Source organism: Heteronotia binoei, chromosome 10 (genome assembly GCF_032191835.1).
Source record: "Heteronotia binoei isolate CCM8104 ecotype False Entrance Well chromosome 10, APGP_CSIRO_Hbin_v1, whole genome shotgun sequence".
Classification (NCBI taxonomy): domain Eukaryota; kingdom Metazoa; phylum Chordata; class Lepidosauria; order Squamata; family Gekkonidae; genus Heteronotia; species Heteronotia binoei.
Genome location: NC_083232.1, coordinates 69,343,982 through 69,357,635, shown reverse-complemented (window position 1 = coordinate 69,357,635; position 13,654 = coordinate 69,343,982). Strand labels below are relative to the sequence as shown.

Genomic DNA, 13,654 nt, shown 5'->3' with positions numbered 1-13,654 from the left:
TGCAGATCCTGGCTGGGATGGCTTCTCCTGTACGCTGGTTTAAAATATGTTGCAGAAGGAGCCATATGCAGAATCTGCGTGCGTTGGGGAGATTACTCCCTGAGCCATGCAAATCCTGGCTCCTGCAGCCTGGTTTAAATTAAGCCAAGCCAACAGGAAAAGTCTCCTCCCCCTGACACAGCCAATCCTAATCCTTGGCCTGTCCTCTGCAGCCCCTTTAAACTTTAAAGCCGACAAACAGCTGAGACGTGGGAGCAATCTGCTTCTGCCTCTCGTCTGTTTTCAGATCTACCAGTAATTCCTGAATATATCTGGGAGTTTTGGGGGAATTTTTGTTTGTTTGTTTTCCTGAGAAAACCAGGGTATGTTTGGGATGTTGAAATATACCCAGAAAATACAGATAAGGTGTTTTTCAGGCATATTTTTGATTCAGGTGGATTTCTAGGATTTGAGAGTAAGGCAAGCAAGCAAGGCGGGGAGGAAGACTTGGCAGCAAGTTGAAGCTGGCGCTGTGCCAGAGTTTCATCTGGTGGTGCCCTCAATGAGCACAGTGGCCCTTGGTGTGCAGCAGCAGCACCTCTTTGCAGGCACGGTGGTGGCCCTGCTGGAGCCAGGTAGCATGGCCAAGCTGAAGTCCTTGGGTGGCGACTCCCACCGGGCCCTGGCACAGAGCTACACCCAGACAGCCTTCACTGCCTATGGCATGGCCTGAGGGGGGTGGCAGTGGGGAGGCACTGTGGACAGCTTACCCCCCCCCCCCCGGGACAGGTGGTGGCCTGGAGTTCCGCATCACACTGCTTGCCAAGTTGGCCGAAAGCAGCAGTGAGCAGAACGGCAATAAGGACAATGCCTTCGAGGGTGCCCGGATTGGCAAAGGGGCTGCCAGCACCAAGCTGAAGCCAGCAGCCCACTGGGGGCCAAGAAGCTCAAGGAGCAGCACTTGCTGTGCCTCAGCACCAACAGCAAATGCATCAGCAGCAGATGCACAACCTCAATGGCATCCTGGACGGCCTGTGCTCGGTCATCCCCTACACCAGAGGTCCCCAGCCCCCGGGCCGTGGACCAATCCCAGTCCGTGGCCTGTTAGCAACTGGGCCATGGAGTGAGGCAGAGACTTTTGCTTACTCCTCATTTAAACACCCCCATGGGAGAGCAGGGACACCCCCATGGTGTGGGGGCAGCCTGGGGCAGCAAAAACCCTAGCACCCCCATCAGGTCTGTGGAAAAATTGTCTTCCACAAAACTGGTCCCTGGTGCCAAAAATGTTGGGGGCCACTGTCCTACACCCATAGCCTGTCGGTTCACAAGGTCTTCAAGATCGCCACCTGCCTGCTGGCCAAGAAGGCCCAGGCCTTGAGAAGATGCAGTGCTTGGTGAACTACTTCAACCTGGCTGGGCTGGCCTCCTTCAGATAGATGGCAGTCGTCTACCTGTTCACAGGCATTGCCCTCTCCACCACCTGCCCTGAAAAATGCACTGCCTACTCTGGGGCTGCCTCCGGACTTTGCAAACATTGCAACAAGAAATGAGAGTGTTTTGGGCCTAACAGACAGAGCAGAGGAACAAAAGGCACTGCTTTTGCTGCCCGACAGGATATTAGAATTCACAGGTTCCCCAATCCCTACCCCCAAATCTCTCCCATTTCAAACCAGCTCAAGGTTTAATTGCTCCCACAGTCAACTTGGACATAATACTGGGTAGGAAAGGCACATAAATGACCCTCAACTGACTGAAAGGAGCTTGTTATACTTCCCCTTGCAAAGAGCTACTGCCTGTTCTAAGGGGGCTCCTAAACATTAGCAACCTTGACAGGCAGAGATTCAACAGGAAGAGTCATCTCTATACAGATGAGCTGGGAAATACTGCTGCGCCTGTTGAACTTGTCATACAAGTATTTTCTGAGAGGCATTTCGCTCTTCTTTTGACCAAGCACTAGTTGCTGCATTTGTAGTGTCAAGGGGTGTGGCCTAATATACAAATGAGCCCCTGCTGGACATAACTACCTTCCCAACACTCCTATTGCAAGATAAATCAATCAATCAGGTGCATATATTTTGTTACTTATACAGAATGCTCAAAAGAATGGTCACAAGGAAGTTACCAAAACAGTGGACTGTGATATTATTGAAGATACAATATTGTTTGGGTTGCTGTGCCATTTAAAACCATGAGACTAGGTATGGATAATAAAGGAGCTGGTAATGTTAGCCCCCCCTTCATCACTTCCAAGCCTTCAAAGTTTGTCTTTTCAGACAAAGGAATGAAAACTGCATAGAAGATCTGGAAGTCAATTCAAGATGTTGTTTATACTGCCAAGAATGATCTTGCATCCCAATAAGTCTATAAATACTATGCATTTGAGAGAATACAGTATGCTGAGCGTCAAGCCACATGGAAAGAACTGTGATGGGGTCTTCCCAGCATTTTCCAAACAAGGCTGTAGTGCAGGGAAAGGAGGATTTAATTCTTCCACTCCCCTGCATACAGCTTTTCCTAATATTTACCTGACTTTTTCACTTATAGGGCTAGCAACAGGTCCAGGCTGTACGTGTTTCATATGGGGTACTTGAAGGATTAAATCAAACTCACCTGTCCCCACTCTGGGGCTGTAATTTACCTTAAAGATGTTGGAAAAGGCAGTGTCTGGCATGCAAAGAATAAGAGAAGTCAGCACCTTCTCTCCAGTTAAGTGGTCATTCCTTGTCTGTCTCCAGACTGCAACTCTCAGGGCAATTTCCCCTTTCTCAGAAGTGCCACACTCAATCTTATCCACTCTGTCAGCTAGAAATGTAGCTAGAACCTATCACTGTCTCTCCTCTTTCCCATCAAGTATATTCATTCTTAAATAAACCTTTATTTTCTCTATAATGTGATTGCGCACCATTGCTATGTTAATTACCCTGCCAACAAAAGAATGCTTGAAAAATCTTATCACAGAGCTCCCAGCAGTATATCTAGTTTGGCCCAAAATAACCCTACTAGCAGTATAGAAAATGTTAATAAATGCAGTTGAATTCTATTTACATAAGAGACATTCCTCCAGCATTACACATGCTGATTCAGCACTCATATAGAAATGCTTTGCAATCCATCATCTAGAAGAATCATTTGACTAACATTTCTCAGATAAATAATCCACAAGACTGAGGGTGGAAAACTGTGATAGATTAACTTAATTCTCTCTCTGAATGTGTCATTTTTTGTTTTTTTTTATTCCATATGATCACAAATGATTTTAGAAGTAGCTATTAGAGGAACAGTACTTCCTTAAAAGTCATACATTTTGTTAAGCATCTGGAAAATAAATAGTTGTGAGAGTCAGTGGGATTCAAGGACACTCATTCTGCAGAGGCCCTGTGCAATCCTGGCAGACTTGCAATATGTGTTCTATGGTCATTCTGGAAGGTATATTATGTACCCTGCACTGAGTAAAGTAGTATATTGCCTATGATTGTCAAATGCCCACACGTACACAACTTCTACCTGCAATATTCAGACTGTAGTTAAAAAATGTAATATTGGAACCCTACCTGGCTCATTTTTACATTACTGTATCAATTGCACAGATACAGTACAGACTAACAACAAATGTTTCACTAAAGAAATGATAGGGTTTTCTTTGTCTTTATGGGCGACTGGACTCTTGCTTTTTTCTTCTGCTACAGACAGACTAAAAGGCTACTCATCTTGATCTAACAAATGTTTCTGACAGTCATCCATAGCCATCTTGTACATTTACAAGCGCAAACTGAATTTAGCCTTCCTTACATACTTGCAGTGTACAATCTGTACAAGTGAAGTGATAAGTAACTTCCAACAAAACACAATTTGAGCTTCTGGATGGCTGCAGTAAAATGAGGCACTCTAGCACTGAGGTTCAAGGAGGCCCCAACTTTATTTGATAATGAGAGCAAAACAATCTCTGTCTCAGGAGCTTTGTTCTCATTATTGAATCTTGTACGGGAATGCTATTAATTCACCATTTCCCATGCCTTCTTTAAGCAAAATACTATCCAAAAGAGAGGAAAACATGACAGAAATAGATAAACTCAGTTGATAACGGTTGCTTATGGAAGAATTTTAAATATTATCATAAAGGAAACCCTTTCAATTTGAGTACCTTTGAACTGCTTCTGTTTCCAAGAAGCTAAGCGTATCACGCTTTAGTTAACATTATGCTTTCTCGCAAACAGGTATTTTAGCAAATTAGATTATTTTTATATTACTCATAACTGCACTTCCATATATAATTGACTTTGGTACTTTAAACCAGCAGTTAGGGCTGCTTGAGTAGTAGCTATTTATAGTCAGATGAGCTTCCTGTGAATAAAAAGATTTTCTAAAATACCTGTATGTGAGCAAAAACTGTGTTATCTAAACTGTGGAAACAAACAGTTACAGCACAAATGAGTGAACAGCACCAGGTTACCATTATTTTGAAAGTGTAGAGTGGCGCAGTGTGATCACAACAGTGAATACATTGAGTTACATAAAGGCTGAAGTCATGAAGTGTCTCAACTGAACTAACACATGACTATAAACTGACAACTGATGCAATACCACCCAGTATGGCTACTTATAAACCAAGGGAATAGCACTCAAAGCATAGTCCTACTCTGTGAAGGCTAGTTCCTTATTGATAGAGCCGGTGCATGGGAGTAGGCGGGGTAGGCTTCCTAGGGTGCCACCCCACCTGGGGGGCACCGCTGGATGACCCCCATGAGCTGGGCCCAGGGCATGCATTCCGCACGCCTTGCAAGGCACACTGGACACGAGCATCGGCTCCTCCTGGCCCAGATCAGGCTTCCTGATCAGGGCCGGGCCTTGCGTCCCGCACGCCTTGCAAGGCACGCTGGACGCAAGTGTCGGCTCCCCCCCCCCCCCCAAAAAAAACCTTCCTGCCTTGCAGGAAGCCTGAGCAAGGTCAGGGCTAGCGTCCCACATCCTTGCAAGGCACGCTGGATGCGTTGGCTCCCCCCGCCTGCTTTATGATGTCAATTTATTTTCTCAGCAGCAGAACCCCTAGCACCAGCCCTGCTTATTCAAGTCCTCCTGTAGAGCTAAATCCTGACAACTTTCAGGGGAGAAATATGCTTTGTATACAGTGTGTCCAAGTTTAATTTTAGGACTGTCAGCAGGGCTAGGAAATTTCTCTGGCACCCTAGTGAGTCAGTCCCATTCAGGTTAGGTAATAGTCGGCTAGACAGATTCTGTTAGGTATCTTCTTATAGCTTTACCAGCTAAATGTATTAAAATCTCACATATATTAGAGTCTTGGCACATTTAAAAAATAAAAGCTTTTTCAGAAAGGGAGAATTTGGAACAGAGGAACAGTGGGAAAGAAGGGAATGTTAACCCTTTTCTGTGACTGTATGATCTCTACTCCAAATCCCTCCTAGCTGCTTTTGATGATTAAGGAATAAAGGGAATGTTCTTTGATTTGTGATGTTTTTCATAGAAAAAAGAATCACAACAAATATAAGAACTTTTGAAAATTTATTGGGGGGGGGGTTTGTATGCAAAGAACAATAAAATTACAACAAGCCACCTTTCATCTATCCGTACTTGGAAAACCATAATCAACACTCTCCTTAACTCCCAGTGCAGACATTTCAGTACAAAACTATATAGCCTTACTGGATCCACTTGAGAGCATCATCTAGTTTATTTTGGTGACAATGGTTTATTCTCTAGTCATGCTTCAGATTCCCTTACAGAAGCATGGTATGTCTACTTTAGTGTAAGAGAATCCAAGAAAGGATTCTTCTTAAACGTTTTCACTAAGAGACGAGCCCAGTATTAAGACTGACAAAAAGGCACTGCAGCAAAGATTGTTAGTTGCATCATTCTGCATCCATCTGAATTCCATGAGATGGAAAAAGCCACATAATCTGAGAAGGAAGGGGGGAAAGCTCAACATTCTAGAGTGTTCTTCTAATTCTGTTAACAATCAATTACACAACACTCACACATTTTAATTAAAAGATTTTTGCATATGATGTTAATTTTCAGTTATTTCTCATTTTAGATCTAAATTTACCATCGCACCCCATGAAGTTGGTGTCATCTCACATTTCCTGTCATTAATCACAGGTAACAAAAGTTCAGGATAACAAAATATTATCTAGGCTATTGAAGTTAACTTCATTGGAAGCTTTATCTTTCATTTTTCCTTTGTACATTTTTTCATTTAGGAAAGAGTTTTACATGGAGCTAAAACAAAGGACCTCATGGACAGATCACACACACACACACAATTCTGTCAAGTGAAACCTTTAACTGAAGATTCAGAAACTGAATCTGGGAACTAATCTATACTAAAGCATGCACTGTTAAAATACAGCTAATCTCTTTTACGTTTAATTTCAGAGACCAGCTCTCAGTTTTGTAAAGAAATATATTTACTAGTAATTTATCCCAGCCTGACAGATGCTAGCAAATGCATAAATCTTTACTCAGTTTATTGCAGGCAAAACATGGTTCTACATAGTTATCTTGGAGGACCTAGGTTTTATTTTAACCAGCTCACAATACTTATTTTAAAGTATACTTAGCTTTACAATGGTTTTTTTTGCCAGAGAAGAGTGTTCTTTTTTAAAAATCTTCTATATATGGGCAGAGAGCATAAAAGCTTGGGTCCGGCTGAGGTAAACTCCATTGCTGCTGAGGTTTGGTTGGAGATTGTGTGCCTGGCTCATGCTTCAAGCTGCTGCTCTGAGCCTGACTCTCCTGTCCTGCTGCCTGAGAGCCTGTAGACTTCAGATCAGGTTCCACCTGATTGCCTGCCTGGACAAGACTGAAGATAGCTATTGGTTTGACTTATCATAACAACAGTTTTAAAAAAGTTTTCTAATTTTATTGTTTGATATTTTTGGGGGGGGGGGGTGAGGCCTGCTGCCTGGGCCCCAGGGTCTTGCAAGCCTCTTCCTGGTTCTAGTTTGTGGAGCTTTTTGCACTTTGTAGTTAAAATTAGTTTTAAAAGTTCTTTCATTTTACTGTTTTAAGTAACACCTCTGGGCTTTTGGGGTGGGTTATGTGGGTGAGGCCTCCTGCCTGAGCCCAAGGGATTCTCAGGCCTCTTCCTAATTCTTTTTGGTTATTTATTTTTATTTATACCCACCCTCTCCTTAACAGGCTCAGGGTGGCTAACAACCAATAAAACAACATCAAAATATAAGACTTAAAACAATACTATACAATAAAATAGATTAGGTGGTTGTAGAGTTCTGGTCTGTGGTTTGTAGGTTTTTGGGTTTTTTGCTTCTGGCTTGCAGTTAATTTTGAGGAGTTTTCTGATTTGTTATTTGGGAGGGACTGGTGGTGATTGGGGGGCTTAGTCTAAGAGGGCCTCGAGTTTTTTTTTTGGGGGGGGGGGTTGTCTCACTGTTCTGCACGTGCGCTTCTGGTTTCAACTTGGGTGCTGCTAAATAGGCTTCTAGTAGTAAGGGTTTCAGGAACTGTTTAACTTTTAACACTTTTAAATCAATTTCAGCAGAGGGCTTAGTTTTTCCCTAACTAGGAGAACATTGAAAGAGGCAAGGTTTGTCTTCAAAACAGTGATGTAAGTAGTCTATAAGTAGCCCCCTCTTCAGTTTGAATTTCCAATATTCTCATATTTTACCTTAGTGTTAGTAGGGTTTTGGTAATCCCTCAATGGCACTGGTTCTGCTGGGCACATTAGAATGGTTCTGCTGCTGGACCTTTTGCAAAATACCCCTTCCCCACACTTCACTCTCTCCTGCAGAGATTTTTTGGGACAATATACTGAGTTTGTTATATGCTTCTTTGGGGGCCCACAGAATTGGACCGCCTCATCCAATCTTTCTGAAATTTGGGGGTTCTTTCGGGGAGATGCTCCAGTAGCTATACTGCAAAATTGGTGCCTCTTCCTCAAACCCCCTTCCCCTCAGACCACTGAATATACCCTAGGAGACTTGCCATTAACTATAATGGACCCATTTATTATTGGGAATTCCCAAATATTTCCAGAATATAAATACACTACCAATATTGGTATTTGGGAATATTCAGGAATTCCAGTATTATTCAGGTCTAATATACCCAATTTTTTTTCTTGCACACTCCTAAGAAGAAAGTTCAAATGGACAAATAAATAGTATGGAATCAATTAAGGGATATGTTACAGAGATAAATAAAATAACAAAGATTACCTGCAATTATTGTAATAATATGGCTTTTCCCTGGAGAAAAGGGAGCCATTACTGAGTTAGGCCAATTTACTGTGTACATGGATATTAGCTTCAGAAACAGTTTACACTGAAAATAGATCCAAGTGGGCAGCTGTGTTGGTCTGAAACGGCTGAACAAAGCAGGAGTCAAGTTGCACCTTTAAGACCAACAAAGTTTTATTCAGAACATAAGCTTTCGTGTGCTCTCTAAGCACTCTTCATCAAACCTTCATTATACCTGATCCCCTCATCTGATGAAGTGTGCTTAGAGAGCACATGAAAGCTTACGTTCTGAATAAAACTTGGTTGGTCTTAAAGGTGCAACTTGACTCATAGTTTACACTGAAAAGACACAAGAATTTCAAAGCCAAGTCTGAGAAGCTTAGAAAATATTATTGTAATAAACTTCAGTGATTTGAGAAAAAAATTCTAGATGACACCAAGTAGATATAGACTAGAGGATTAAGTAGACAGCAGCTGGCAGATGTTTTATACTCTAAGCCAAAGGTGGCTATAGTAACATAGTTAAGGTTTCAATGGATGACCTAGTTTTTCCTGTCTTAAAAATACATATAAATCCCGAGAAAAGCAATAGTTCTCCTAGGTTTACAATCTTGCTTTATAATATTATACAAAGCCACTGTCTAGCCACAGTTTCTTTCAAATAAATGCATCTGTGAAAAGCAAAATTCAGCTGCAGAGCATTATATTCAACCTTTATAAGAGTTTTGTGAGGCAGTTATTGTAAAAAACATTCTTAACCCAAGTAGAAAAAAACCCCAAGAACTAGAGCATTGCTATCTCAAATGGAACTTTTGACATGGCACTCACATTTAAGGCACAACATCTAATAAAACTATATTATTGTTGTTGTTATTAGAAGCAGCCCATCTTTAAAACATTTTAAAAATGACTTTTTTTGCCCATATTTACCTGATATACATTAATGAGAAAAAAACCTAATTTAAGCAACATCAGCAACAAGAGCACCTAAAAGAAACTGTCTCAGCAGAGGCTCTACAGTTCCAGAATACTCTTTTCTCTATAACACAAATATATTCCCGAAGCCCTACAAACCTTTTTGGATTTGTCACATTTTTGGTGACCAAAGCAATGTTTGTGTTGAGGAGATGAGATTAAAGAGGTGTGAAAGTTTGACAGAATTTGATTATTACTGAAATGTAATAAATGTTTTTACATTTTTACTGCCCAAGTAATTTTTATGCCTTTGGCTATTTGAACCCACACCAAAAACCTATTGGTTTAGAAGTGCATTTTCAGCTGAGGGAAAAGAGTGCCACAAGAAAAGAAAGCTGAGGTGACACTGATCAAATCTTAAAAGAAAAAAACTAATGCCAAATAATTAAACAATAACCTCACTGAAGCACTAGAAATATTTCTCACTTGACATTCTGAGTAGGGATGGACACAAACCTAAAAATTTTGGATCAGGTTTGGCATGATTCTGAACCTGAACTGAATTGGACAAAAAAAAATCCTGAACTGGCCAGTATGGATCACCAAGGATGAGTTCTATTATTTATTTATTTATTACTTTAGTTTTCTATCCCACCTTCTCTGCAAGCAGGCTAAGGGCAGCTAACAGTCAATTTGAAAACAAGTTATGATTATAATTTAAAAAAATAAAATAGCAATTAAAATACATTTCATGGTGCTGCTCAAAACATGGCTGATAGTCATTTAACTCATCCAGCTCATTTCTCCCACTTCAATATGAGGGGGAGAGCAAAATCGATGGATTTAATGGCTCACAGCCATTTAACCTAACAGCTGATAGGCAGCCCTGCCCCACGGTTAAAATTTAATTGGCTGGCAGCCATTCAAGCAAAACAGAGCTCACAGTCATTTCAGCCTATCAAATGAGCTATGAACTCATACTGCTCAGTTGTTAGGTTTAAATGGCCCAAACAGCTGAACCAGACAAAAGTGGTGAATGTTTTGGGGAAGGTGCTTTCCCCAAACACAAGTTCAGGAGCTACAAACTGGACCATGTTCATGCCAAATTTTGGGTTGTAAACTCATCCGTGCCCCTCCCTCATTCTGAGCCCACTTTAAGTTCAAGAGGAGAGAAAATATTAATAATCAAAGATTTCTGCTGGTTGATATAAATGGCATTTGGAAAAGCCTACAAGCAGAATAGATGGGTAGAGCCATCATTTAAATAATTTAAAACTGAATAGCAATAATATTTTACAAGTTTCTTTAAAAGATTAGATACTTGGAAAGTATCTAAGGAAATGTAACTTTGACAAATAAGGCAGCAGTGACAATTTTCATATTGTCTGGTCACCAGCCTTCAAGTGTCATTACTAATCCATCCCAGCTGCTTGAAGAAACAATAACAACAGCAGAAGCAATGAAAAACCTAACCCAATAATCCGAGATAATTCTTTGTGATGACAGTGCTGCAGTCAATGAAGAACTGAACAGGAAGGTGTGACCTGAGGCACACCTCTTGTGGCATTACCATCTGCCTCGTCTAGATGTGTGGAGCCAGACAAATAAATAATTCTTAAACTTAGACCTAGAATGGTGATTCCCAAATTTCTGGGCCTCCACGGCAGTGTCAAATATGATCATAAAAGCATCTCATGCAGTTGCATTTTGATAGTCAACAAGCTTCAGTATTAAGCAACCAATTCTCAAATTTTTCATCATCATTCTCAACACAGCTCCCAGAATAGTCGATCAATGAGAGCATGGGCTTTACTGAAGCAATGACAGTGTGTAATGTCTTGTGCAGGCGATTACTGAGCTTTTTGCAACCAGATGTTGGTGATGAATGACACAGTGAATGGTAAAGACATTTGGCATTGTTTTTTTTAAAATAAACAACACACCCATGGTAGCAACCAGTCATTGATGGTGCTCCATCAATTACTAACATACTTGCTTGTATTTCCTTGTCTTTGAAGAACTGATGAACAAAATAAAATATTTATTGGCCTTTAGTATCTGTTCTTAGTTGCCTTGCAAATAACTCTTGAGTCAAGCTTTCATCTTTTATAAAGCCTACATAAGCAAGAGGCAAAGATTCATTGCCTGGCAAAGTTGAGTCATCCAGCTGTAACACAAATTCTGTTGTCCTTAGCATGCTGCACAATGTATATTCTACATTTTCAGTGATTTCACAGTTCTCTGTGGTGGTGGTGCTGTTGCTAATCAGGCTTTTTGTGTTGCTGCAGATCTCCAGAGACTGCAGCTCTCTTGAGGCTCCTCCCCAGGTCACTCTGTTCTCTAATCTTGGAACTAGATGGCTTCTGTCTTCTTTTTTTCTCCTCAGAACCCCCTCTTTTCCCTCAAGACTTTCCTATGGCTCCCACTCAAGGACAAAATAGCGTCTCCCTCAACTCCAACAGGCCAGACACACAGTATTACACTTTTATCTTAGAAAAATTAATATTTGGTGAGCTGTGGCAAATAACACTTATATAGCTAAAAAGCTAACTGAGAACACAGGAAAATAAATACCGCACACAATACTACTTACTATGTTAGGACTTGCAGCAAAATTGTGACAAATGACAAAGAGATAAAAACATGCTTCATGATGACAGCTTCTCAAAACTTAGTATAATGGCCTGACTAGGGCTCTGATGGCATTTTCTCTAAAATTTCTGAGAGCTTCCACTAGATTTTAGCATATAGAAAGAGACACTTAAGAGTGCCATTTGTCTGCATCTAGACTCTAGCCTGGTCAATTGTAAGTAAATGAACAATGCATCAAAGGGGCCCACATCCAGTGCCCCCCCCCGGGTAATTGCATCACCCCCTAGAGGGTATTACCACCCACTTTGGGAACCACTAGTCTAGAAGATTCCAAGTGATACTCAGGATGATTACAATGAGGTAGCAGCAAACCTTACCTGCTGCTTGAGTGCCTCCAGGGATTCAAATTCTAGCCTTCCCAGTTTTATCCGAATATCTTGCGGTTTATCGGGGATTGCAAATGCCATAAGAAACTTTATTGCCAGGATTAAATGCTGAAAAAGAATAAATGATATTTAGTTAGGATTTATGTATCTCACATACATTTGTGTACAGTAGTTATCACTTTTTACCTTTTAGCTACAGTTTATAACAGTAAGTATAAAATGAGTATTATTAATCAGTATGAGTGACGAGCCATCTTTCTGTACTGTTCTCTTTAGTCATGAAGTATAAAGCACCAATAAGAAGTGAAAAATCCACAGAACTCTCTCTGCTATCAAACCATACTGTCTGCCATGGCAGTTTCCTCAGATGCCAGTATGTATAAAATAAATCATTACAAAAGCCTTTTGTTATCCTTTCCCTCATTAAATTCAGTGTGCAAATACACATTATGTATATTGTTATCCTTTTTATTTCACACAGTGCATCTGCTGGAGTTGCAAAGGTGAACACTGGCACAAGAGGGGAAGGGACTATTTAATCTTTTATTTAGGTATTTTTCTAATGAAAATCTTCAACTTCAAGCTTCTTTGATCACCACTGGTAAAATCTTAGGTATACTTGTAGATTTTTCCAGTAGGGGGCAAAAACACATGGGGTGCCAATTTTCATCAGGAAAACCCTGCAAGAAGAAAAGGCTTACTCTGTGCTCCCTTTAAAACTACAGTTTCCAGAGCAGCTATGAGGTATAAATAGGATTATCGAGCAATATGTGATGTCAAACTCTACTTTTAGGTTTCAGGTGCTGAATCAAAAGTAATTACAATAGCACATAATGTTGTCCCTCTGTTAGAAGGTAATACAACCAGTTATTAGATAGGAAACAAGCCTAAAGAAACACATTTTCAAGCATGTATTAAAAGCTAGAAAGGACAACTACAGAAGACATGGTGCATATATATGCAAATTATGGTTTGTATTGTCATTTGCATTATACCAGAGGCTTGGAGCCAAGGAATTAGATGGTTAGCTCAAATTAGCGTATGAAATTCAGTCCTTTAATATTTCTTTCTGCCTTTGATTTTAGGTTGTCAAATCACAATTTGCAATAAGTCCCACCCAGCAGAATTCCCCTGCTACTGCCCTAATCTAATGATACCTCTTTGACTCCCTTGTCTATAGCCCTCAGGTCCCCAAACATTTCAAACTTACCCACTTTTTTCTGTCAACAGTTATATAGCTTTTGACTGATTCTGCAGTTGCTCTTGTTCTGCCCCTGGGCTTCTGCTTTTGTTAAATCAAGGGATCAATTCCCCACCTGTTGCTGTGTGGCCACATTTTGGCCCACGGCTCCCTCCTATTTCCCTTGCATCTACTTGATCTTGGTTTTTAGCTATTTAATAGACATGAGGGAAATTGGAGGAAGCTGTAGCCATGCAGCAACTGGTGGGGAATCAGTAGATTGATCAGATAAAAGCAGAGGCTTGGGGGTGGAGCAACAGTGACTGTGGAATCAGTCTGAGATTATAAACAGTGCATAAGGTTTTGTCCCAATGTTACTCCCCCCAGTA

The 13,654-nt window shown here is 40.8% G+C and overlaps 1 protein-coding gene across 3 annotated transcripts in view; it reads right to left on the bottom strand.

Moving 5' to 3' along the window:
• ANO10 (anoctamin 10) overlaps positions 1–13,654 on the bottom strand; it is a 96,224-nt gene that overhangs the window by 29,024 nt on the left and 53,546 nt on the right. For all 3 annotated transcript variants that reach the window (XM_060248845.1, XM_060248846.1, XM_060248847.1), the window contains exon 12: positions 12,077–12,193. In XM_060248845.1, coding sequence (XP_060104828.1) covers positions 12,077–12,193 — 117 coding nt within the window. The remainder of the gene's footprint in view (positions 1–12,076; positions 12,194–13,654) is intronic.